The sequence below is a fragment of the Lemur catta genome, chromosome 16 (assembly GCF_020740605.2).
Source record: "Lemur catta isolate mLemCat1 chromosome 16, mLemCat1.pri, whole genome shotgun sequence".
Lineage (NCBI taxonomy): Eukaryota > Metazoa > Chordata > Mammalia > Primates > Lemuridae > Lemur > Lemur catta.
The window spans coordinates 3,548,866-3,576,543 of NC_059143.1; the positions used below are offsets into that span (position 1 = coordinate 3,548,866).

General features: G+C 37.3%; 1 protein-coding gene across 3 annotated transcripts in view; it reads right to left on the bottom strand.

The window, feature by feature from the left end:
• Window positions 1–27,678, bottom strand: part of SPIRE1 (spire type actin nucleation factor 1) — a 183,296-nt gene that overhangs the window by 142,184 nt on the left and 13,434 nt on the right. For all 3 annotated transcript variants that reach the window (XM_045527804.1, XM_045527803.1, XM_045527805.1), the window contains exon 2: window positions 21,548–21,582. In XM_045527804.1, coding sequence (XP_045383760.1) covers window positions 21,548–21,582 — 35 coding nt within the window. The remainder of the gene's footprint in view (window positions 1–21,547; window positions 21,583–27,678) is intronic.

Consider the following 27,678-nt stretch of genomic DNA (forward strand, 5'->3'; position numbering starts at 1 on the left):
AAAGGGTATATAATCTTGACATTTAGAAGTTTTGAAATATATAATGTAGAAAAACTAGGAAATATTTATATTATTTACTCCTAACATTTCTTTTGTTTCTGTTTGGTATAATTACATCTTCCTAAATAAACACATTTTTAAACCAAATTAGAAATACACAATGATTATAAGATACTTCATATCTAAAATTCATTGCAAATTATGTTGGAAGCAATAATTCTCTCAAGAATATTCCTCCGAATTCCTGGGTCTTTATTAAAAACAATATTTTTGAATTCTGCCTAAGATCTCCTTTAGAAGCCATGTAGAACTCAAATTACATTTTAATGATCATAGAGAATGAAAAGTATATTTCTATCACCACTTACTTTCTGGCTGTATCTGTTCCAACATATCTTTAACATAAACCACTTGTTTATACTGTTTTTTTCCCCTAATAACAGTGAAACTCCATCAAGCCAAATTAACACCATTTAAGAAAAGTTTAAATGTTATTAATACAACCTGTTTTAGTGACTTCTTTGGACTATTCTTGAGACTTTTCTGTAAGTTTTAAATTACATCAAAATGAAAACTTTCGGCTGGGCGCAGTGGCTCACGCCTGTAATCCTAGCTCTCTGGGAGGCCGAGGCGGGTGGATCGCTTGAGGTCAGGAGTTCGAGACCAGCCTGAGCAAGAGCGAGACCCTGTCTCTACTAAAAAATAGAAAGAAATTATCTGGCCAACTAAAATATATATACAGAAAAAATTAGCCTGGCATGGTGGCGCATGCCTGTAGTCCCAGCTACTCGGGAGGCTGAGGCAGGAGGATTGCTTGAGCCCAGGAGTCTGAGGTTGCTGTGAGCTAGGCTGACGCCGCGGCACTCACTCTAGTCCGGGCAACACAGCGAGACTCTGTCTCAAAAAAAAAAAAAAAAAAGAAAAGAAAACTTTCCAAAAAACTTAAATGGTAAGGATATTTATTGGCTCCATGAGAAAGCATGCAGCCCTGATTGTCACTGGCAACCGTCTACAATCTCAAGAGGAAGCAGCTTTAGGATGAAGCTCAACTGTAGGCTAGAAAGCAGAAAGACAGAAAAAACCCGAGTATTTGACAAGATCACTGAGCTGCTAAATAAAGCCAACCCTGAAGCCCACCCCTCTTGGAGTTCCAGCTTCTGAGCCAATTTCCTTGTCATTTAAGTCAGTTTAAGTTTTTTGTAACTTTTTGTTTTGATATAATTTTTTTTTTTTTTTTTGAGACAGAGTCTTGCTCTGTCACCCCAGGCAGAGTGAAGTGGCATCATCATAGCTCACTGCGACCTCAAACTCCTGGGCTCAAGCAATCCTCCTGCCTCAGCCTCTGGAGTAGCTGGGACTACAGGCACACACCAGAATGCCTGGCTAATTTTTTCTATTTTTTGTAGAGACGGGGTCTCACTCTTGCTCAGGCTGGTCTCTAACTCCAGAGCTCAAGCACTCCTCCCTCTTTGGCCTCCCAGAGTGCTAGGATAACAGGCATAAGCCACCTTACCCAGCCTGTTTTAATATCATTTTAAACTTACATAAAAGTTCAAAAATATCCTAAGAATTCCTATATTTCCTTTACCCAGATTTATCAATAGTTAATATTTTGCTGCATTTGCTTTATTCACATATTCCCTCTCTCACAAACACCTTTTGAAACCATTTGAGAGTAAATTATACACATCATGCCTATCTCTATTTCAAATACTGTAGTGTTTATTTCTTAAAAATAAGGGCATGTCTTAGATGACCACAGTACGATTATCAAAATTAGGAAATTTGACATCAATACAATCTAATCCACAGTCTATGTTCAAACTTCAACACCTGTCCCACAAAATAAGTTCTTTGTACCATTTTTCCTAACCCAGAATCACCCACTGCATTTGTCATCATGCCTCATTCGTCTCCTTTAATCTAGAACAGCTCTCCAGCCTTTGAATTTCATGACAATGACACTTTTGAAGAGTAACAGGCCAAGTACTGGGTTCCTCTGGTATTTGGTTTGTCTCATGTTACTTGGATTATGCATATTTGGCAAGAATACCTGAGGAGTGGTATTGTGCCCCTTTCAGTGCATCAGGAGGCACATGGTGTGGTTTGTGCCAACAAGGGTGATGTCACCTTTGGTGACAGACTCTAAGGTGCCTCTGTGATTCCTACTTCCTGGTGTCCATGTGAGTGGGACTGTGATGTGCTTCTAACCAACAGAATGCAGGAAAGGTATTGGGATGTTCAAGATTACAAGTACATGATTATGTTATATAAGATGAAGCTTCCCCTGTGCTGGAGGCTCCTCCCCCTTGCTGGCTGTGAGGAAGCAGGTGGCCACATTGGGGAACCCACATGGCAAACAACTGCAGACAGCCTCTAGGAGCTCAGGGCATCCTCCTAGCAAAAAAATGAAGCTGTCAGTCCTTCAACCACAAGGAACCCAATGTGGCCAACAAGCACACAAGCAGGAAGTGGATCCTTCCCCAGCTGAGCTTCCAGATCACCCAGCCCCAGCTGACACCTGTATTACAATCTTAGGAGACCATGAACCAAGGTCCCAGCTAAGCCAGGCCCAGACTCCTGACTCAAAGAAACTGTGAGATAATAAATGTGTGACTTTTTTAAGCTTGTAAATTTGTTAGTGATATTGCTACAGAGCAATATAAAACCAATTCAGTCACTTAGTGTGGTTCCACCAGATTACTCTAGTGTGCTATTTTTCCCTTTGAAATCAACAGGTATTTAATGCAGAGCTCCTTTGAAACTGTTAACACCATGGTCCTCATCAAACTTTCAACTAGTTTTAATAATCACTGATAATTCTTGCCTAAGTCCATTATTACTATGATGGTTGGAAAATGACAATGTTCTATCCATCACTCCTTCTATATTTGTGAGTTGGCATTCTATAGTAAGAAAGAACTTTCCTTTCTCCCTCATTTATTCATTCATGTATTTAAATAGGCTCATGAATTTTGATATTTTTATTCAATTTTATTGTATTTTATTCAATAACAAATTTAACCCATTACCATTAGTTACTCTGATGCTCAACTATTCCCAGATTTGGCCTTTGGGAGGCCTTTCAAGCTTACTCCTGAGTCCTTCTGGCATATCCTATAATTTTTTTAAATTGCTTTACTAAGGTATAATTTACTTATCCTAAAATTCACCTATTTAAAATGTACAATGATCTTTAGCAAATTTACAAAAGTCTGCAACCATCACCACAACATAATTTTAGATTTTTTATTTTTTATCGCTCCAACAAGAAACTTCACGCCGATCTGCGAGTCACTCCCCTTCTGATTCTCAGCTCCAGGAAATCACTCATCAACCTTCTGTCTCTACAGTTTTGCCTTTTCTGGATATTGCATATAAATGAAATCACATAATAATGTGGTCCTTTGTGTCTGGATTTTTTTCATATAGCATGTTTTTGGGGTTAGTCACTGATGTAGCCTTTGTTCCTTTTTACTGGCATATAGGACTCGTGGTATGGATGTGCTCTGAGCATGTCCTTATATCTGGCACAACAAGATGTTCTGGCCTCATCTTGTCTTTTCCCTACCCCAGCCCTGGAATCAGCTACTTCCCCAGGGAGCCCTGGTTACTGTTAGCAGGGAAGGCTATTTAGAAACCAAGATCTGGGTACCTAGGTATGCTCATTGTTACAGGGATGCCTTCCAGGCCCTTTCTCAATGTGTGTGCATATGTACTCATGCGCACATGTAAGTGTTTATATAAACACACACACATACATAAATATAAACATGAAAGATTGAGTTGCTTTTTGTTGCTTGCAGTTGAAAGCAATCTAACTGACAGAGACAGCAACATGAGAAATGAGATAAAAATCCCTTCCTTTCTCTACTTAGGAAGGAAATGGCAGTAAAAAAACAGATCAAACTTTGAGTTTCATTCTGCTTCACAACTCTGAAAGATGTACCCAAAAGGCTCTGCCTGGGTCTTTTGGCAAAAGTAATCTTTTCCAAGCAATGATCCCAAATGCTTGATGTTAATTTCTTATTTTTACTCTTCCATCTAGAAATTTGCATACTGGGTACAGAGCTATTTATTTCTGCTGAGTTGAGATACCACTGATACCACCATCGTCATCCCTATCAATTCATACACTGGCTTAGTGAGCAGCCAGTGAAGGAGGACTCCTTAATCATATGGTACTATGAGTTCACTCTTTAAGACTGTCATCCACACTAAACAATCCATACAAATGACAGATAAAAATTTTTAAACATTTTTGAGACACGGCCATTCCCCAAAGAAGGCCAATGTCTGTGTCCACGAAACAGAACAGGAAAATGCTGCAGTGAAAGGGCCAAACACATGGTCTCCCAGTTTTTGTATCCAGAAGCAGCCAGGAAGCAGGGACCCAGGCACAGGAAGAGACTTGGAATCAGGTCTGCTGTGCGAGGCTGAGGCAAATCTTTACTGCCATGAAATGAGGATGCTGAAAGTTGCAAGTGCTATGCAGGCTACAGTTCGTAGTAAGCAACACTGCCAGCTCAAAGATTAGATCTCTATCTGTAATTCTGCTGTAGGATACGCATTCCGACCCACCAATAACAAAGGTTATAAGAACAGTCAAGAACAGTCAATGCCCTAGTTATGTATGAAATCCTTCTATGGACATTAGGAATTCAAGAACCCATTGATTTGGTGACCACGTCACAGTGTTTTGTGTCGTGACAGTAAAGGAGAAAAAACTATTTGTTTTTTCCAGAGAAAAAGCAAGTGCAAAGGCTGTGCAGTGGGACGGTGCATAGGTGGTCCAAGAACATCAAGGACTCAGCCTTAAAAAGAAGGACATTCTGTCACATGCTATAACATGGATGAACTTTGAGGACATTATGCTAAGTGACATAAGCAATCACAAAAAGACAAATACTGTTGATTCCACTTATATGAGGTACCAAGGGTAGAGACAGAGAGAAGAATGGTGATTGCCAAGGGGACAGGGAAAGGGAGTTGTTATTTAATAGACAGAGAGATTGTTTTGCAAAGTGAAAAGGTTCTGGAGATCCGTTTCACAACAACATACTATGAACTGTACACTTAAAAATGATTAAGCAGGTAAATTTTGTTGTGTGTTTTTTACCACAATTTTTTAAAAAAGAAACTTTCATCACCTTACTTATTTGCTAACAAATCCTAACAAAACTAATATCCAAACAACAAGCCAGCAATAAGAGTAAAACTCAGAAATGTGATTTAAAATACCTAATGCATTACTGATTACTGAGGAGAACTATATGTAATAATATTATCTGCTAGTTGAATTACTCCTAGGTAAGAGGGAATTAAACATGTAATGACACTCCAATAAACACCTGTTGAATACACATCAATATTTGTATTAGCGTAGTACTAGCTGCTGTAATAAACACACCTCTCCAGAGGCTTCCAAATTCACTCAAGTGAGTGCTTATTGCAGCTGACAGGGCCCTGCACCATCCTGCTCTCTGTCTGACCTCATCCACCACCTCCCCTGGCCAAACTGGCCTCCTTGATGTTCTTGGACCACCTATGCACCCTCCCACTGCATGGCCTTTGTACTTGCTTTTTTTTCTGCCTAGTTTACTCCCTTGTCTCATTCAGATCTCTGCTTAAGTGACACCTCAAATAAGAGGCCTTCATTTCTAAAATAAAATTGAAAAACAGAATTGGAGTAGACCCTCTCTTCTCTTTCCACCCCACCCCCTGCCCAGTCATGCTCTCTCCCTTGCCCTCCTTTATGTTTCTTCACACCACTTAATGCCATATAATACTTTATATACATTTATTTGTATATTATCTGTAAGTACTAGAATGTAAACTCCATGCAAACAGAGGTTTTTGTCAGTTTTGTTTACTGATATACATTCAATGCCTAGAACCTAGAACCATTATATGGCACAGGTTAGGTGCTCTTTTTGTACAAAGGAAAAGGAAAAGAAAAAGAAGAAAGGAAAAGAGGAAGGGGGAGGGAGAAAAGAAAAGAAAAAGAGAAAAAAAGAAAAGAAGTTGTCTAACTGCTTATCTCTTAGGGCTACTCTCCTAGTCTAGCTTGTTTCCAAAGCTGCTTACCACCTTCCTAACACCAGTAAATTATTTTCTCCCTTTAATTATCTGATTTCTATAATTAGCAATGCTAATGTTCCCTTTTATTAGTACTATACATATAATTAAAAAGCTGACTTACTCTGGCAGGTGCTGAACAATGGAATAAAAGATAATTTTGTTATATGCTACTTGCTTTTTACTTAGCTTAACGTAAACAAATTTCAGAAAATATTTCAATGACCTGGGAAGTCATCTGATATAAGAACAGCACTGAATCTGACAGATGCATTACTCTACTTGTTTAACTGTGACTCATGGACTATTTTACACAAGAGTAAATTTCCTGGTTTCTAATTGCTTGAATAACTTGTGACAATCACAAGGTCCTGTTTTTCAAAAATGGATTGTGCTAAGTCAACAACATTCATGGAAAGACTTTAAAAGAAACAGTGGTTCATCTTTTTAGAATGGACTGTAATTGCTAACTTTCCCTCACATCTTCCATGGTTTTCTTTTTAGTTGCCTTCAGCAGATGCTTTCCATCTCAACCCTATTTTGATTTCCTCTCCTAGCTAAAAATCACTGAGATTCTGAAGAGACTCAATTTTATGGGAATCAACTAACCCGTAGTTCTTGAATTGGTGCCAGGCCCCTCAGGCAATGAGCCCAATTCTTTGCCCGCCTTGCCCCTCACCCAGCCTTAGTCATGGGACCACGCTTGGGTTCTGACAGCAGAATGGAGGAGACAGCTAGAGTCACTCACGACGAAGGAGAAAGCTAAATGTATGTTTCCATCATTAGGGTGTGTGTGTACACCCACATAGTCTCTTTTATTGTTTTCTTATTACAAAAGCAAAACATATTCATTATAAATCTCAGAAAATACAAGCAATCTAAAAGAATATTAAAAAATTTATCTCTGAGGCAATCACTGTTAACCGTTAAGACAATAACTCTATTTGTCCTTCAGATCATATTCTTTGCATATTTTTATACAATTGGACCATACAGTACCTATTATTTTGTAATGTGTTTTATGCTACAATGGACCACCTTTCCACATAATTCTATTCTATCCATTTGTTTTTAATAATGTAGAGTCTTTTGTTGCACAGTGGACATTTAGGTAGATTCTAACCTTCCTCTTATAAACAGTGTTGCAAATAAATATCTTCTCGCTACATTTTTGCACATATAATTAGTTATTTTCTTTGGAAAAGGTCCTAGAAGTAAAATTACTGGATTAAGCCCATATTCTTAACACCCATTTGGCGCATGTATTACCCAACTGCTCTCCAAAAGGTTAACTGCCATCTCTACTACTACCTTTGCATATGAAAATACAGGTATATCTCTCTGGTAATTGAGTTCCTTTGTAACAAAGCTTTACATTAAGGTGATGACAATAATAATAACAATAGTACCTGCCATTCCAGGAACTGCTGTTCTACCTATTCTCTAATCCTTACAACAACTCAAGGAGCAGGTGGCAATATCCTCAGTTTACAGACAAAGAAACTGAGGTTCAATAAGGTAATGAGTTATAAAAAAGCAAAATTGAGGATTAGTAATTAGTACTCTGGTCTGACTCTAAAGCACCCAAATGGTACACAACTATTTTAAAGAAAATAGAGTCAACTCTAGAGTATATGGCATGCTAGAGAGCTCATACTGATGACCACCAACAGACAAGCTGTCATGTATTCAGGAATTTTACCAGCTGGTTAGTTAAACCTCTGATAGCCTGAAATTGGAAAGGTCGGAGTACTTACACCACAGAAATTTGTGTTTGGGAGGTTATTTTTAAGAGCCAATTTACCAACACACCAAATTCAAGTAATAACATTTGTCTTCGGTTCTCCTGGTCATTTCTCCTTGTCATTACCCTGGTAAGAAAGGCTGGCTTGACATCTGATCTTTCCCTAAACTACCTCCTCTACTATGAAGGAGGAGCTAGGGAGGGTCTATTCTAGTGGCAACTATCTGAGACCTATTTTTGGGAACTTCTATTTACAAGAGTCAAAAGGGGGCTCCCCTCTCCCTACTTTCCAGTATCTGCAGCCTCATCACCTTATCTGCTGTGAAAGCACTCAGGCTGACATCATTTTGTCTGGTGTCCCCACTGACATAACTCAGCACAAAGCCATAGGCTCCCACTGTCCACCTCCCGTAAGGCCATGCCTCTTCTACCCCTTCTTCCGTGCCTATTGCCCACCCCTCCCCAACTCTTGAAAGGCTTCCGGTGTGCCCTCCAGAAGTAACAGTGCCCTAGATCTTAGCTTCTCTCAAGGTTCCCCCCTCACCTTCTTGCTCTAACCTAAGCCTGAATCTCCCCAGGTCAATGCTGCTCCTAGCTGTTCTTTCTCTCGCAATTCTCAAATCCTGGCCTGGAACCGGGGAAGAGGTCCTGCTTGCACCTCAACATTCCCCTCGTTCTTCCTCACAGCTCTCCAGTGTGGAACCAGCCTGTCTACCTACTACACACCTACTACCCCTCCTATCGCTGTCATCAATTGCTCCCCAAGTCACCCCTTCCTATCATAAGAATGTTAGTTGCTGGTTTACTGTCACCCTCCTCTAATTCTTGGTAGTTTGAATATACATGCGCAGGACCTTCCAACACCCTGGCCTCTTGCTTCTGTGAACTCTATCTGAAGACCTTGTCCTCCTCCTGACCTCAGCCACTCACTGCCATGACGATACCTTAGGCCTCCTCATTACCAATAACTGCAACTTTCCAACACCTCCACTCCCCACCACAGATCCTTTTCCACAGCACTTAACACTTTTTAATGTTCTATAGTTTACTTATGTCTATTGTCTGCCTGTCCCTATTATACTAGCAACATTTAGGCTGGGCACAGTGGCTCACATCTGTAATCCTAGCACTTTGGGAGGCAGAGGCGGGAGGACTGCTCGAGGTTAGCAGTTGGAGACCAACCTGAGCAAGAGCGAGACCCCGTCTCTACTAAAAATAGAAAGAAATTATCTGGCCAACTAAAAATATATATAGAAAAAATTAGCCAGGCATGGTGGTGCATGCCTGTAGTCCCAGCTACTCGGGAGGCTGAGGCAGGAGGATCGCTTAAGCCCAGGAGTTTGAGGTTGCTGTGAGCTAGGCTGACGCCACAGCACTCACTCTAGCCCAGGCAACAGGAGCGAGACTCTGTCTCAAAAAAAAAAAAAGAAAAAGAAACATTTGAGGACCAAGACTTTTGTCTGTTTTGTTCACTGGTGTATCCCAAATCCTAGAAGATAGCCTGGACACAGCAGATGCTCAATAAAGATTTGTTTGCTTTTTAAAACCTCGTATTCAATAGCTTCTTCAAGGACTTGGTAATGACACCTCTGACAAATGTGCCACTGCAATCTACTTTCTTCAATTAGCAGAGTTACTCCCATAAACCTCTCTTCCCAGTGCCTACTTAGAATCTACTCTGTTTCTTGAGAATATTCTTTTACTCTTTTGCCTCTAACCAAGTCCCTCAACATGCTGCTTCTGACTTCCCACTAAGCCTCAAGATTTTTGAAGATAATTCAGGACTAAAACTTTTCTTGTCCCTTCAAATTTCTCATTGCTTAAACATTTCTATTCCTCTTTCTACCTACTTCTTTAACCAAATGTACAGAGCACCTGAAGTGTGGCTGTTTCTACTGGACAGTGCTGCTCTAGACCAGTTCCAAACAGAATGACTCTTTCCTCCCTGGAAGAAATTCTTCCTCTGGTTTTTGTTTTAATAAGCTAGAGACTGGGAAAGAAGCTGAGGGAATATAACATGCCGTTAAAAACAGAAACTAAACAAAATCTCTGCACTGCTTTGAAATTATCACTTTGATCTTCACATAAAATCAAAAATTTTAAGATAACATTTTTCAAAGACAAGAAATAGGATATATTAAATGACATTAAAATACAATATGATCACCATCTGTAAAAATTCATCAAGCTGTAACAACGATTTGTGCACTTTTTCAATGTTCTATACTTCAATAAAATGTTTAAAAATATCATGTTAATACAACATGAGTTAATTTATACCAAATTATTTCTGTTTAAGGAAAAAGAAAATTCTTGCTTTTGTTTGCTTCTTAAAATGCTAAAGGAGTGAAATAAAAGAGCCCCCTTCCTTTCATTTCCTGCCCTTAGAAGTCAGAGTTCAGTTACAGATCATTTAAATACTACTCCTCATAGGAATCTCCTTAGCAACCTTTTACAGCTTGTCATGGGTTGCAGAATTCTCCCAATCTTCCATTCTTAAAATGGCCTATGTCCCTTCCAGAACAAAGTATTTTAAAACAGAAAACTGAACAGCTCTTTGAATAGAAATTTCAAGGCAGTCTCACATTCTGCCTCTTCCCTTCCCAAGGTAGAGTCATATCCAATCACCAATGACCTCTGTAAAAACAACAGTGGCCACTTCCAAAGATAATCTGGCGGTCATTATTAAAGGTTTTTTTTTTTTTTTTTCGTGGTATAGAATGGAGAAAATGAAAAGAAAGACCCAGGATCAAGGTGAAGAGAGGAAAGGAACAGGGAAAGGAAGAAAGATATCAGCCCCTTGATCCTGGACTCCGTTTGCAGTGGAAAATCTAGATATTAGCTGAAATGGAAAAAACAAAGGGCAAGGAAAAGAGAGGATCACAGACAGGCTGGGCTCCAGGGAAAGTGGGGTGATATGGACAGGTATAGGGTGGTGAGTTTTGCTTGAGGTACAAGGTAGAAGGTAGAGCAGCCACAAGGGATGAGGGAGTTGAAGAATTTTTAAAAGGGAATTTTAGTAAGTGTTGTTACAACCTATAAAATGGATCTACCATAAAATCCTTCAATAGATACTTTCTAAATACTTTTCATTGCTATACTGTGCTTATTTGCAACTCTTGTGTAGGTAGTGGCACAGTGGAGCATCCAAATTGACCTAGTGTTTAAATTCAAAAACTATGGGAGGAAGAGAATAAAACTAGGTAAGATAGTGGTTTAATCAAACCAGCTCAGGTTCTGTTGTCTTATTCAGTGATGTAACATGTGCATGTGCTACTTTTTGTTAAAATTACTGATAAACCAACAATGCTTTTTATTCATTTTGTAAAGGCAATATTCCAGCAAAATTGAAAATTTTAAGGGCAGAACTGTGTCACCTATGCTTTAGAACAGGGACTGTAAATAGCAAGTGCTCAAAAAATGATGGGTGAATTAAGGAAAGTTTTTACATTTTTACTTATAATTCCTCCTTCCTTTCACAACTCATTTCATTTTCCTAAGATCTCTTTCTATCTATCCATGAGAATTTCCCCTTAGATAACAGATTCAAACTACAAGGCAGGCAAGGTACTTACTAATTACCTACAGATGTGAAGGCCACACTCTATAAACTGTCTCATAAACTTTCTGTTGCTGAAGAAAAATAAGCAGTTACGTCAAATGAAAACTCTATGAATAAAAACATGAAAGTTCAACAGGTAAAGTCAGTCATTAACCAGTTTAAAAGCCATCTATATCTTTTAACTTTATATTCCAAAAAGTTGATATTCTAAAGAGAAAATGATACTAAAGGGAAACAAAAACAGCTCCAAGTTCAGTTACAATGGGCCAAACCAAAACGTTTGTTTAAACACATATATTTCCACGTGAAATATAAATTATATAAACATTCTCTCACATATTCTCTTATATAACACAAATATTTAAATATTTTTTCATAAAAGTGCTTTCAAATAAATTATTTAAATAGTTTGGGAGGTTACTCCACCCTCTAATTCTGAGGCCCACAAAAACAATTTTTAAAAAGAAACAGCAAGAATATGGAAAAAATAAAAAAGGCATCCAAATTGGAAATGAAGTAAATGAAGTAAATGAAGTAAAGCTATCTACAGATGACAGGATCTTGTACATAGAAAATCCTAAGTAGTCTACCAAAAAACTATTAAAATTAATAAATGAATTCAGCAAGGTAGCAGAATACAAAAACCAATTGTACTTCTATATCCTTGTAATGAACAATTTCAATCTCAAAATAAAATTAAGAAAACAATTTCATTTATAATATCAAAAAGGTGATGGGTACACTAAAAGCCCTGACTTCAGCATTATACAATTCATCCATGTAATAAAAACACTTGCACTCCTAATCTATTGAAATAAAAAAAGAACCTTCCCCCAAAATATCAAAAAGAATAAAATACTTAAGAATAAACTTAACAAAAGAAGCATAAAATACTCTGAAAAGTACAAAACATTATTGAAAGAAATTGAAGAAGACTTAAGTTAGTGGGATGACACCCTGTGCTCATGGGTCTGAAAGCTATGTTGTGAACATGGCAATACCACCCAAAGCCATCTACAGACTCAAGGCAAGCTTTATGAGAATCCCAGCTGGCTTCCTTGTCAGAAGTTAGGGGACTCACACTTTACACTTCAGAAGTCATATGAAAATGCAAAGAACCTAGAATAGCCAAAACAATCTCAAAAAGGAAGAACAAAGTTGGAGGACTTACATTTCCCAATTTCAGAACTTACGACAAAGCACTGGTAACCACGACAGCATGGCACTGGCATAACAGAATAGGAGTGACAGTCCAGAAATAAACCCATACATCTATGGTCAACTGATTTTTGACACGGGTGACAAAACCATTCAATAGGGAAAAAATAGTCTCTTCAAGAACCAGTGCTGTGTCAACTGTGTATCTACATGTAAAAGAATGAAGTTAGACCTTTACCCCACACCATATACAAAAATTAACTGAAAATGGATCAAAGACCTAAATGTAAGAGATAAAACTTTGAAACTCTTAAATTAAAACATAGGTGCAAATCTTCATGACCTAGGATTTGGCAATGGATTTTTAGATATGGCACCAAACCACAAGCAAAAAAAGAAAAAAATAGATACATTGAACTTCATCAAAATTAAAAACTTTTATGCTTCAAAGGACACCATCAAGAAAGTGGGAAGAAAACCCACAGAATAGGAGAAAATATTTACAAATATATATCTGATAAGGAATTTGTATCTATAGTATATAAAAGAACTCTCAAAACTCAAAAAGAAAAATAACCCAATTAAAAAATTGGCAAAGGATCTGAACAGACACTTCTATAAAGAAGATATATGAATGGTCAGTAAGCACATGAAAACATGTTCAACATCATTAGTTATCAGGAAAATGTAAATCAAAACTACATGAGATACCACTTCACACCCACTAGGATGGCTAGAATCATCACTTCTCAGCCCTCTGGCTAAGATCAAGTGTAGAAATGCTAGAATCAAAAAGAGAGTAACAGGTGCTGGCAAGGATGTGAGAAATTAGAACCTCGTACGCTGCTGGTGGGAATGTCAAATAATGGCATTACTTTGGAAACAGTTTAGAAAATCCTCAAAAAGTTAAAATGCAGAGTTACCAGTTTACCCGGAAATTCCTCTCCTAGGTATATACTCGAGAAATGAAAACCTGTGTCAACACAAAAACTTGTACATAAAGGTTAATAGCAGCATTATTCATAATAGCCAAAAGGTGAAAACAACTCAAATGTACATCAACTGATGAATGAGTAACAAAATATGCTATATCCATACAGTGGACTATTCAGCAATAAAAAGGAATAAAGTACTGATATGTGCTATAATATGGATGAACCCTGAACTTCAGGCTAAGTGAAAGAAGCTAGCCACAAAAGACCACATATTATATGATTACATTTATATGAAATATCCAAAATAGGCAAATGTATACATATAGAAAGTAGATCAGTGGTTGCTGGGGCCAGGGGATAACAGCTAAAAGGTACTGGTATCTTTATAAGGTGACAAGAATGCTCTAAAATTGATTGTAATGATGGTTACACAACTCTGTGAATATCACAGAAACCACTGAATTGGCTAAATGGGTAACCTGTATGGTTTGTGAATTACATCTTGATTAAGCTGTTAGAAAAATTAAAAAATACTATCATCAAAAAAATTAGGTAATGATTACAACACCAAGTAAATTATCTAATTTTGCTGGCAATGGGTAGTTTTCTTAAAACTGTAGTTTATGATATCTGCCAACTATAGTAAAATTTCTATCAAATTGAGTGAAGATGTCAAGAGACACCATACTGAATAGCAGAAGCTCTCTTAATCTGCCTCCACCGAGCTTACTTGTCCATGTCTTACTCCCCAGTCACTCCATCTGTCACACTGACCACTGACTGATCTCCACAGCACAGGCTAGCTCTTCTTTCGGTGGCCAGGGCATTTCTGCTTCTACTAGGTAGGCTGTATGCTTATCATGGGTCAGTTGGGTGTGTTCCCAAATCCATTCACACAACTGCACTTGTATGATCACAACAAAAATTTAACTAAATAATACATAAACTGATGAAATAATGAATGCATTAAATACTACACCAAAAAAGAACATAAGCAAACAGCAAATAAAGAACACACGTCAAAAGAGGAATGACCCTAGAAAATAGAAGAAAATTTCAGACAGAAATGCTTCTTCCCTTGAAGAGAAAACGTACCTACGTCCAATCTTTAATGCAACCGGTAAGACCTGGCATCAGCTTGTCTTCCCTACATTTCCTATAACTCTCCCTCACATTCTCCATGCCTAAGATATCCTGGTGGTCTGTCAGTTTCAAAAACAGCTAGCTCTTTCAGAATCTTCACTCTGATGTCCTTCTGCTTGGAAAGTTCTACCCTATATATCTAAATCCTTTCCCTTAGCCTGGCTAACTCCTTAAAGCCAAGTTTGTTTTTTATGCAAAGATGCATGTAACTCTAAGAGTGGCACATAATGGATGCTCAACTAATATGTCAACATTATTATTTACATATGGGAAGAGATGTCTAGAAGAATATTCTAAATAGCCATTATTTCAAGATGGTAGGGTATGAAGTGATTTTTACATTCTTCTTTTACTTTTCTATGATATTTTAGTTTTTACAACAAATATACATCATTTCTACAAATGAATAAAGGTATTTTGAAAAAAGAAATAAAAATCAGGCCCCTTCCCACATTAATTACGCATGCTGAAAAATACTATAACGTTTTATTTTATTAAAAACATTGTAACTTTTCATTAAGGCAGACTGATATGGCCCTGATATGGCAAATTATTAACAAAATATTCTACGTACTCATATCAAAGTACTGGGAGGTGTTTAAGTTACCCATAGGATAAATTTTCTACTCCTTCAAGAGTAATTATAAAATGTTTATTCCCAGATAATTTTGGTTAGTCTGAAATCCTTTGCCAGACATACTATCATTTGTCTTCAGATATAGTAAAGACTATACAAAGGAACACTACTTGTATAAATTCTGTATCCTATGGTCAAATCATGTCCCCTGACATAGGCATCTATGACTATAACCCAGAAAGGCCATTTTAGTAATAAACACTATCTGGGTGGGGGTGGGGGAAGGATGACTGAATTTCAAGTGTGCCAGGCTATCATAATGCCCCAGTCTATGTCTGATAATACATGAAATCTATGTTATCACACCATAACACCCCTCTGCCAGAACCTCTACTAAACTGACACTCAGAAGTAGCAAGTGACACATAGACAAAATTTTCTCTGAAGACATAAACTGATTTCCAGACCATGTAAGTTAATGTCTATCAAATGGCAATGTAAATTCAGGCATGTCTGGGGACTTTAACCCAAAAAGGTAGAAAGTAAAATGTGAGCATTCCTAACTATTTCTCTTTGCCTGCTGACCAAGGAGAAAATGCTGTTGTTACTAGCAGTTAATAGAGCTTATTCTTCCAATCCTTCTAGACAACACATATCATCATTTTAGCTTTTCATGCAATTCCATTTATAAACCCATAAAGTATAAGATCAGCCAAAGCCATCTGCCTAAGAGAGCAGACTGGATAATAATACTTGTTTCAGCCAGCTATTCCAAGATTTAGTTTGGGATCAAATACTATTTTCACAACCATATAAAACAGTCTGATTTATGCAGCTCTAAAGTCATATACACATGTAAATATTTACATAAAAAGTACTGCATACTTCTTTCAGGTTAGATTTTTTTAGTTACTTTGGAAATTAACTAAGGACTGCCCATTGTCAAGTAAAAGAGGCAACACACGTCCAGTTGTTACCTAAATGAGCCAAAGGGGAGATCAAGTATAGTGGGCTGATCTAGCTAATGATAAAACAGACATTTTTAAATGTTATACTCTGCATTAAAGCAGCAAATCCCATGTACTGCCTTTGATAGTTTATTCTAAGACGCTCAGGAAACATAAAAAATTCTCATATACAGTTTGGGTCAAAAACTGTAGATATTCCACGGAAGTGAAAAGGAGAAAAAGAAAAAAAAAAAATAGAAAAATGGAAGGAAAAAAAAACCTGTAGATAACCAGAATGGAGTAAGTCCAAGATATCAACTCATGTATTTCTTGGCCCATCTCAAGATCTCTGGGTTCCTCCCAGAGCAGAACAATTCTAAGTCTGATTTCCCAGGAGGTTCAAATATGTAGAACATTTCTTGAAACATTCTAAGTAACTTAGAATCAGAGTGCTTCACAAGTTCCTACAGTACAGACCCTGTACTCACCTAACCTATGGGGTCAAAGGTTCATGGACTGTGTTTACACCTTTGCCCAGGTTACATCTAGTGGGACCACATCCCCTGGCCACATAATGCCTAGAACTGAAATAGTCATAGATAACAGACATATACAGAATAAGGAGACACACAAACATTTCATTGTTTCAAATGAGGCACTAAATTAAGTATCACCATTATGTAAATGCCTTACACTGCAGATGAATACAGGCTGGATAAAGACAAACATTCTAAAGGTAGAGAGATAAGTGGTTCTGCTACTTACTGCCTATATGGGCTTGGACAAATTACTTAACCTCTATACTTGAGCTCTCATCTCTAAAATGCAAATAATAATAGTATCTACTACATAAATTTGTTATGAGGATCAAATTATTTAATGTCTGTAACAGTACCTAGCATATATTATTAATAACAGTAAGCTCTAGAGTATTTCTTAAAGATGCATGTAGGAATGAAACACAGAATAGGTATTTAAGCACAGTATATATGAACTTTATTTCTAAGATGTGAACATGAATCTTTTTAATAGTTTCCCTCACGCTTAAATTTTTCTACTATGGCATGATTTTTACAAACCACCTCTATCAAGATTAATGATAAAGGTTAATTTAACTTTATATAATACTTCAACCTATTCCACTTAAAATATAGCTAATCCACCAAGGGAATAGTAGGATTGTTCTAGTTATTCATTTAACCTTCTTTCCTGCTAAAGGGATAGGACCTCTGAGTGCTACATAATTAGTGGTGGTTAATAGGAGACAAGAATGTGATGAAATTTGGAAAGCTAAAAAAAAAAAAAAAAAGCTTAAATTAAAATACTTGAAAATTCAAATCAGTTATGTTTTAGTATTTTTAAGTACTAAGCCATTTTCTTCAAAAATAAGATTATAATCCACAAAACTATTTAAATAATGGCACTAGGAAAAATTTATAAAATGAGAGTAAAAGCTACCCCTAAATCTGGATTGGAACTGCTTCCATGCCCACAAGTACAGGTTAGTCATTCAAGAGTTTATAAGTTACTAGTCTGAGTTGAGAGACACTTCTAGGAAGGGAGAAATGTGGGTCATACACTATTTAAATTACATGTCCTTCTCGAAACTATAAGGAAAACATACATACAGATCAGTGGCTTCCAGGGCCTGGCAGGAGGCGGAGGAATGACTACAAAAGGACATGAAGGAATTTAGGGGATGATGGAACTTGATTATGGGGATGGTTAACAACAGGTCTGTCCAAACTCAAAGAATTGTAAATAAAAAGGGCTAAGTTCTACTGTGTGTAAATTATACCTTCAAAAAATAGAAAAAAAGTTATAGGGAAAAATTAAACTGTTTACTAAACATAAAAAATTTGCATGTCCTTTAAAACAAATCGTATGTAAGATTTCCCTTCATGAATTCAAATGCTAGAGAATGCTAGTATAATCAAGCACATTAAAACATTTTCCAAATAGTGAGAAGTAGGGGAAAATACTTGATTTTAGGAAACATTAGCTCATCTTGAAATAAAAGATCATGTAAGTTGATCAAATGCCTATTTTTGGTCTCCTTGCTTTCTCTAAACTCATAATTTTAGTTCAATTTTTACAAATATAAGAAAAGTATTAAAAAGACAATTATAAATAAAACTAGGAAATCACTTATAACACGATTTTTATGTACTACAGAAACGATTAAAATAAACCCAGTTGAACACTTAATGTTCTATATTTCAACTATATGACTTGAGGAGGGTCCTAAAACCCCAGAAGATAAAGAGATTTTTGTTTTCCCTAGCAGGTCTGCAGAGTCCTGCTTCCTTACCCCTCCTAGGAAACCTCACACCTCCCTACTAGGGATAATAATTTGCCACAGGCTTGATGCTGAGTGCTCTACCTTCACAACTAGCCGGCATGATGGGGAATCTGAGGCAGAGAAGAGAGAAGGAAAGGGTGGTGCCAAGAGCTGTGCAACACCCCCCACACCCATTCAAAAAGGCTGCAGCTACTCACCCACACAACTCTAGTCTGGACTTATGGGCAGGAGCTCCATGGGCGTTTATGGGGAACTGGGACCTCTTTGCTCAACAGAACAATGTGCACACCTAGAGAGGCTCCAGCAGTTTCCCCTCTGCCCCAGCACAGCCTCACTCGCAGGACTGAGCCTGTCTTCTTGCTGATGAAAGAGAAAGGCTTAGATCCTGGCAGCACAGATTTCTGGACTTCCCACGTTGACCCAGGAATCTCAAACTTCCTCTCCCTCCACAATTCTGTATCTAAGGAAGAGGTACCTCTGCCATCCGTGCTCCCGCCTGCAGCTGTCAAACTTGTTGGGTTTAGAACCCCTTTATACTGTAGAAAATTATCGAGGAGTCCCAAGAGCTTTTGTTTATGTGAGCTATCTAGTCTATCAACATTTACTATATTAGAAGTTAAAACTGAGATTTAAAAAACTTATTAATTTCTTTAAACCCATTATATGTTAATAACATTTTTATGGGGAAAAAGCTGTATTTTCCAAAAACAAAAAACAGTGAGAAGGGTGGTATTGTTTTACATTTTTGCCAAACCCTTCCCTGCAGGGCTCAGTGAACAGCAGCCAGATCTCCCATCTGCTGCTGCGGTCAGACTGACAGTCCTCGGCAAGAGGCCTCGGAAACTGCTCTCGCACACGCTTAGAAGGAAAGCACAAAGGCCAATGGTGTCCTAGCAGTACTGTGAAATGGTTTTGACCTTGCAGATCCTCTGGAGCCTCAGAGACCCCAGAGCCCTGGCCCACCATGGTTCCCAGGAGCCCTGCGGGGCAGCCAGCTTCCCAGAGGCCAGTGTCCTCATCAGATATGCGCCGACCCTGGACTTTCTGCCTCGCTCTCCCTGGTCCCCTCACCACTGCCACCTGTACCATCTTCCCTAACCTAAAAAACAAAAAGCAACAACAAACTTGCTACTTCCCTTCTTTCATGTCACCATACTTCAAGAAAAAAGTAGTTCCCACTGCCTCTACTGCCGCCCTTACTATTCTAATTACCAGACTAATAACACAGAGATGTTCTTATTTTTTTAAAAAATCCTAGCAGTATAGATAAATAACCATCCATAATCCCAACCTCTTCCTTAGAGGGCTGGGTAGACTGCAGTAGCATCATCATAGCCGACCGCAACCCCAAACTTCTGGGCTTAAGCAACCCTCCCGCCTCGGCCCCCGAGTAGCTGGGACTACAGGCCCACACCACCATGCCCGGCTAATTTTTTCTATTAATATTTTCAGTAGAGACGGGTCTTGCTCTTGCTTAGGCTGGTCTGGAATTCCTGAGGTCAAGCCATCCTCCTGCCTCAGCCTCCCAAAGTGCTGGGATTACAGGCGCAAGCCACCACGCCCGGCCTAGATTCCAATTCTTTTGGTGACCTAAGTTACAGATCAAAGAATAATGGCTACCAATCAGATAAAATGAATTTATGCTCTTATACAAAGTGAGTACTAAGCTAATGTTAAAACCATGTTGATTTTATGACAATACAATAAGACAGAATAATGAGGCTTATAACTATGCCTTGTATGTAAAATCTTCATACTGCATTACCTATAATGCAGATGAATGCTTCTATATTTGTATCATCTTAATTTACAATAAGTGCCTTTAGGGTTCATGAAACATTTTCATATATAGTACCTCTTTAAAATTACACAACTCTATTAGGTTAACGTTTTATATATATGAAAGACGAAGTTTTGAGAGAAAAAATTACTTGCTCAAAATTGCACAGCTGGAAAGATACACACCCAAAAACCCCAAGATAAAACTTGTATCTTCTAATTCAAATCAAATCCTACTCCTTTATATCATTTGAATAGTACATCAAAAACTCTAACAATATTAAAATATTAAGTTTTTGCCTATTTTTAGACCAATTTGGAAAAATTATCTCTACTTTCAAAGTTGAATAGAAAATATAAAAATTAATTGAATGCAAAAAATAAATTATTTTTATTATAAAATATAATCCCTTAAGAAGCCTGTATTTTACTTAAAACAATTAAAATTTACTAAATCCTACATTAATATTTAGATGTATTATAAAATTAGAAACATAAATTCTTAAATCCTTTATGTAGGCATTGCCATTAACAAAATACCTACCACCCCTAATCTAAGGATGATATAACTGCTACCGAAAACAATACCATACATATATGCTGCCCTAGTACTTCAGTGTTATACTTGAAATTCCTGCAAGGGACACATAGAATCTCCTTAATTTCACAATCAGAATTTTGAATAAAATTATTTAAACTATTAAAAAATAATAAACCTACCTATACAAATAATAAGCATTAAACTCATTATTCATCTTACTAAAACACTGTTTCCAAGTCTCTTATTTTTCCTATACTATTCCATGGGAGTACAACATATTTAATTGATGTCTTTATTATATTACTGTCTTTATTATATTATGTTTTATATATATTTTACATTAGATACATATTTATATATATATTACATTACATTATTTACACATATATTACATATTACATTGTATTATATTTCATATATGTCTTTATTATATTATATTTCACATCCTACATTGGATTGTGAAAAAAATAAATTGATCTTAAACTAATTCTTATTAAAGGCTCTGGATCTTAGCTAACTCAATTGCACAAATAATAAATAGAATAAATTTTTAAACTATGATTAAGCTATTCTTTATAACACACCCTGACATTATAAAAATATGGACAAAGTAACTAATTTTTCTTTACACTTTACTCTTCCTAAATACAGAAAATATATACCTGCTTTTAACACATCCTATCAGAAGACCAAGAAACTGTAGTGAGATAGTTCAGGATACCAGTTAGTCTAAACAGGACTGCAACTGCTTCACTAAGAAATATTTCAGCATTTCACTTACCTCTGTTTCTGTACAATGTGAATACCCCAATTTACCTGTAATAAAAATACAAAAAGTTACTTCCAAAGAATTTCAGCTTTTTTAATCATTGGTAAAAAAAAAAAAAAAAAAAAATTTGAGCTACTCTAGCCATGGCTTTATTATTCTATGAAAATATCTATGCAAATAAAAGGTACAAATGACCAAATATTCTTAAAGGTCCTAAGAGATTTAAGTTTAAATAGGCTCATAAGGAAATAATAAAGAAAAAGATGAGAAAAATATGCTTAATTGTAATAAGATCTAAAACATATATACATATTTAAAATGCATATATACAAATCAAAGGAAAATAAAAATACTTTTAAAGTCTTGCTTTCTTTTTAAAATACCTTAAAATACTTTAAAGGCATTTCAAATATATCTTAAGAAACCTTTAAAAGATTCTTAGGCTTTTTTCCAAATATATTTCCAGTTTAAAGGTACAGTGATTATTGTAACGAGAAATGTTTCAAATATATGATGGTTGTTTTTCTTTAATATATGATTAGGCATTTAGTAATTCTTCTAATAGGGGATCATCTAAAGAATAACTAGAACTGAACAATATTCGGCTGCACTAACATTAGTATTTTCTCTTCTTCACCAATAAATACATAATACCAAGGAACATGTATAGTTATGTATTTCTGTCAATTTGGCTGACTAAAACACACTTTAAAAATAAAAATGGCTATTTTATTGGTTTCCCTGATCATCACCTAAATGCACATCGGGGAATGATACCAACTGCATATCAGACTGAGGCGGGGGGTGGGGGGTGGGGATGGGTGTATGCCTACATGATGAGTGCGTTGCGCACCATCTGGGGAGTGGTCATGTTTGAAGGTGCTGACTCCGGGAGGTCGGGGGTGGGGGGGGAGGGGATGGAGGTATGACTACATGGTGAGTGCCAGGCGCACTGTCTGGGGAATGGACACGCTTGAGGCTCTGACTCGGGGATGGGCGGGACATGGGCAATATATATAACCTGAGCTTTTGTACCCCCATAATAAGCTGAAATAAAAAAAAAAAGACAACTACCAACCAGTATCCCTTAGGAACATAGACACAAAAAAAATAATAAAAAAAATAAATTAAAAAAAAGTAAATAAAAATGGTTATTTTAAAGAAGAATCACTTATTAGTTTTAACAAAAAGAACAGATAACAATTATATTGGGTACTAGAAAACTTAATTTCCCCAGTCTATTCTTCTTAGATTTCATTGTCGTAAGTTCAAATATACGTCTACCTCTATACCTTTCCCTCTACCCAACATCATCCTCCGACTTAATTTCTTCCTCTCCCCAGCCTACTACTCCTGTACCTAGCTCATACCGGTTGTTCTATCAGTCTGGTTATTTTTTAAATACTTAACTAGACTTTACATATCTTAGAGTCTATTATGACACCACCAAAGAAAAATAATAATAGTTTTCATATGCCTCTCAATTCTTAAAACAAAAAATGAAGTTGAAACCCACAATTTCTCATCACCTAATGTCCCTAATGTGAAACACTGGCTGAAACTGAGACCAGAAAACAAGAGACCTTGGGGTTCTGTGAATAAAAATTATACATAAGCAATAAATAATTAAAAACTACATGAATAGATATAAAATGAGGTTAATATCTAAGGGTTTTATATAATAGGATTTGATAAATATGATTATTATTTTATTTATGTATTGTTACATAAAATTACATATTACATAGTTACATATATCATACTTTTTATTTATTCAAACATCTGATTGTTTATTCAGATCATTAATGCTTCTGGGAGATTAATTATACTTAACTCCTACAGCAGTGGTAATTAATTTAACTTAGGAAAATACTTTTGGACAGGAACAGCTCAAAGAAAGGCATAGACTGCCTCTGAGCAAACATTTACTGAGTGCCTATTTTGTACAGGGCGGAAGGAGGAAGGAAGGGAGAAGTACTCAGACTGTAACAGAAGGAGTTAAGGAGAAGGATTGCTTGAGCCCAGGAGTTTGAGGTTACAGTGAGCTATGATGATGCACTGCATTCTAGCCTGGGCAACAGAGTGAGACCTTGTGTCAAAAAAAAAAAAAGAATACATGGATTTATCTGACAACCTCCTGCTGTTTAAAAAAAAAAAAAAATACATGGATTTATGGCCAGGCATGATGGCTCATGCCTATATTCCCAGCACTTTGGGAGGCTGAGACTGGAGGATCCCTTGAGGCCAGGAGTGCAAGACCAGCCTGGCCAACATAGTGAGATCCCAAATAAATGGGTTTACATCTTTTGTAGGATATATTCTTAAGGCAAAGAGAATTGCAAAGAAATCTAAAATTTTATGTAGTAGGTTTGTTGTTGGTAGTATTGTTGGTGAAAATTCTGAGACTATTTCGTATATAGTGTAGCACTGAGCAAAGGAGGAGCTGTGGCTTACACTGTGGGAGGAGCAATATACAAACCTAAAACCTGAGAAGTAAGCGCAAGAGCCCTGTGGTGGCAAACTGGAACTAGAGGTATTATACAACTTCAATATGTTTCCTAGCCCTGAGAACCCTATTTGCAAGGGCACACCTATTCCCCCTCAATGGAATCAGGACTCCCTGGGAAATTGGCTGGGACAGGGAAGTTACAAGATAAGCCTGGAACATCTTTTTGTACCTGAAAACATGAAGTGTTTAAAGAATAACAGAGTGATGTCAAAAGTGCACAAGAGTCCCTGAAATAAAATTTTTTTCAATGACCTCCATTATAAAACTGAAAATGCTTTCCTATAAGAGTATTCGAAACTTTTTGTGCAAGCGTACAACTGCTTTTGGTTATCTAATTTGAACTGGTGAATAACTCATGAAAATATTTAAAGGTTGTTAAGTATGAAGTACCTGACCACCTACACGGCTCTGCCATCCAAATCCCTGCCCAGACACTGACCTAGGAATCTGACAATCCCAATCACATGACATCAGAGCTTAAAGGAACCTTAGAAATAATCTTGCCCAACCCATTCATTTTAAAGATGAGCAATCTGAGAGCCCGAGGAGTCAAATGAGTTGACATAATGACACAGAGTTAGTGACAGAGCAAAGAGCACACTCCAAGGTTCCTGACTTCTAGTCATGCACATTGGTGTGGTTTTCTCATCCTACACCTCCATTCCTATTTCCAGGGGTAGGTGTGGTAGGGGAGGGGACTGAACGGGTGCTGTACGGGCTAACTGCCATTTATATTGCTTCTGGGGAAATGGGGAAATGCATTCCCCATTTGCGACTTAACAACACCTTCTTAAGTTGGAAACTGCCAGTACAGCACCAAGGGATTTACAACTTCTGAGTCTTTCTTCAAGGCTTGGCCACCTCTGTTTCACAGAACCAGACCTATGGAATGAATCCCTCTAAAGCCTAGAAATCCTGTGACTTGACCTATGATTTCAGTAACTGAAAGGATGGTAGGCCTTACCAAGGCTGCAAATTATTAAATAGTAAATTAGTTCTTTCAATTAAATAATTTTATTAGGATGAGTTTAATTAGAAGGCTAGAGTAACTATGTGATGATGTAAAATAAAAGGAAATATCTGAAATGGTATTTAAACATCAAGTTTTCAAAATATTTCAACGTTATCAAAAAAGTACTTATACATTAGGAAGAGGTATGATTTGCACAGGAAACCAAAACATCAGCTCAGTGTTTCTCAAAAGGAATGGGCATTTTAATAATGCTGCAAGAATCAAGGCTGTGTTTTAAACCCCTCTTTTTACTCATTCTGAAAGATCTGATCTGCTCTGAAGATTTACTAGATAAGTCCCCTTCATGTACCAGGAAATAGAAAAACCAGTATCTTCCTATAAAAACTGATAAAGAACAGCCTTAAGAAACAACTAGTCCTGGTATAAAATGTCTGTCATAAAAAATTCATCAACTAAGACAACACTGTCATCTTCAGCAGACATTTTAAATCTTAAATATTGATAATCAGATCATTCCATCCAGCAGGCCTGCTCAGGAAGAATACCGGTGAGCAGGCCCACTCATAGCTGTGGCTGTTCAGGATTAGACACAGCATGCTCTCTGAAATCTCTGATGGACCACACAATTATCTGATGGAAATTAAGGCACAGTTTCAGAAAAAATTTACAGATTTTGGCGGGGTGAGGTGGTAGCATTCTGGAAGGCCAAGGCAGGCAGATTGCTTGAGATCAGGAGTTTAAGACAAGTCTGAGCAAGAGGGAAATCCCATCTCTACTAAAAATGGAAAAATTACCCAGGTGGTTTAGTGCACACCTATAGTCCTAGCTACTCAGGAGGTGGGGTAGGAGGATTAGCTGAGTCCAGGAGTGTGAGGTTGCAGTGAGCTATGATGACGCCATTGTACTCTACCCAGGGCGACAGAGCAAGACTCTGTCTAAAAAAAAAAAAAAAAAATTTACAGATTTTTCAGGTGGATGAATAATATTTTTAAATTAAGGTAGCTAGCTATCTTTGAAGTATAAACCTCAACATATGGCTGAATTATCATGCAATCACATTATCAATACAATTCAAATCAGCTAAATAAGCAAAAGGCAAACTATGCCCACCAAAAAGACACAAAATCCCTAGAATTTTTAGGATACATAAATGGCTCTCAGAATAATTCTCCAATTTTTCCCCATGTGACCAAACTTTGACAATGTTTAGTTCCATCTGACCAAGTGAAAGTATATTCTTTTTCATGCTAAAACTGAGAGATACCCACAGATACACCCTGCCCTCTTGCCAGCTTGCCTCCCCCACTCTCATTTGTTCAGTAAATATTTATTGAATACCTAAGTACTACTAACAAACACTGATGACATACTGTAGTAGTGAACAAACCAGACATGGTCCTTGTCCACATAAGGCTTACATTTCAGAGAACACAGACCAGAAAAAAAAGCAATGAAACAAAATAATTACAACTGGTGATAAATGCTATTAAGGACACAAAAGGGAGAGGAGAAAGGAAAAAACAAATGCCCAAATTTAGGGTGGTCAGATAAGACTCCTTGAGAGGATATTTATTTATTTATTTATTTATTTATTTATTTATTTTTTGAGACAGAGTCTCACTCTGTTGCCCAGGCTAGAGTGAGTACCGTGGCGTCAGCCTAGCTCACAGCAACTTCAAACTCCTGGGCTCAAGCGATCCTCCTGCCTCAGCCTCCCGAGTAGCTGGGACTACAGGCATGAGCCACCATGCCCAGCTAATTTTTTTTCTATATATATTTTTAGCTGTCCAAATCATTTCTTTCTATTTTTAGTAGAGACGGGGTCTCGCTCTTGCTCAGGCTGGTCTCGAACTCCTGAGCTCAAACGATCCACCCGCCTCGGCCTCCCATAGTGCTGGGATTACAGGCGTGAGCCACCGCGCCCAGCCTGAGACGACATTTAAACAGAGAACTTGAAGTTGGGTAGAACTAACTATAGGGCTAGAGGAAGAACCTGTTCCAGAACCAGGCAGTGTGTGATAGGCCCTGAAGTGTTTGGTGGATGAGTAGCATAAACTGTGCGTGGAAAGACAGGCAGGGGCAGATCACACAGGCCTGTAAAGATAGCATAAGAAGGTTAGATTTGATTTTAAGTATGATGGGAAGCTACTGAAGGACACTAAGCAAGAATCTCTGGCTGACTCCAAATGTACTTCCAGGTCAGTCTCACTACTGTCTGGAGAAAGCAGTGGAGAGGGCCAGAGTGAAAGCCCAAGGCCAACGAGGAGGCTACTGTCATCGTCCTGGAGAGCAATGGGGTATGGACGTGCAGCCAGCTCAGCACGATGGCAGTGATGAGGAGGAAAAGGAGAAGATTCAAGAGATAATTTAGAAGTAGAATTAATAGAACTTGCTAATGGATTGAACTGGGAGTGAAGTAGGGTAAGAAGAACAAAGAATGACATCCTGAACATACTCCATGTTTTCAAGAATAATATTCTCAAACACTTCATTACAACTGATCAACAATAAGCATTGGTTTAATAACGGTGATAATTTTATAAGAAAGTAGTATATTAAGTAGACTTTTGGACAGCTTTTGTATTATTACCAGAAAAAAAAACCCATAGTTTTGAATAGTTAACAGGCTAAAATTTAGCAATAAAAAAATTTCCATAGCCT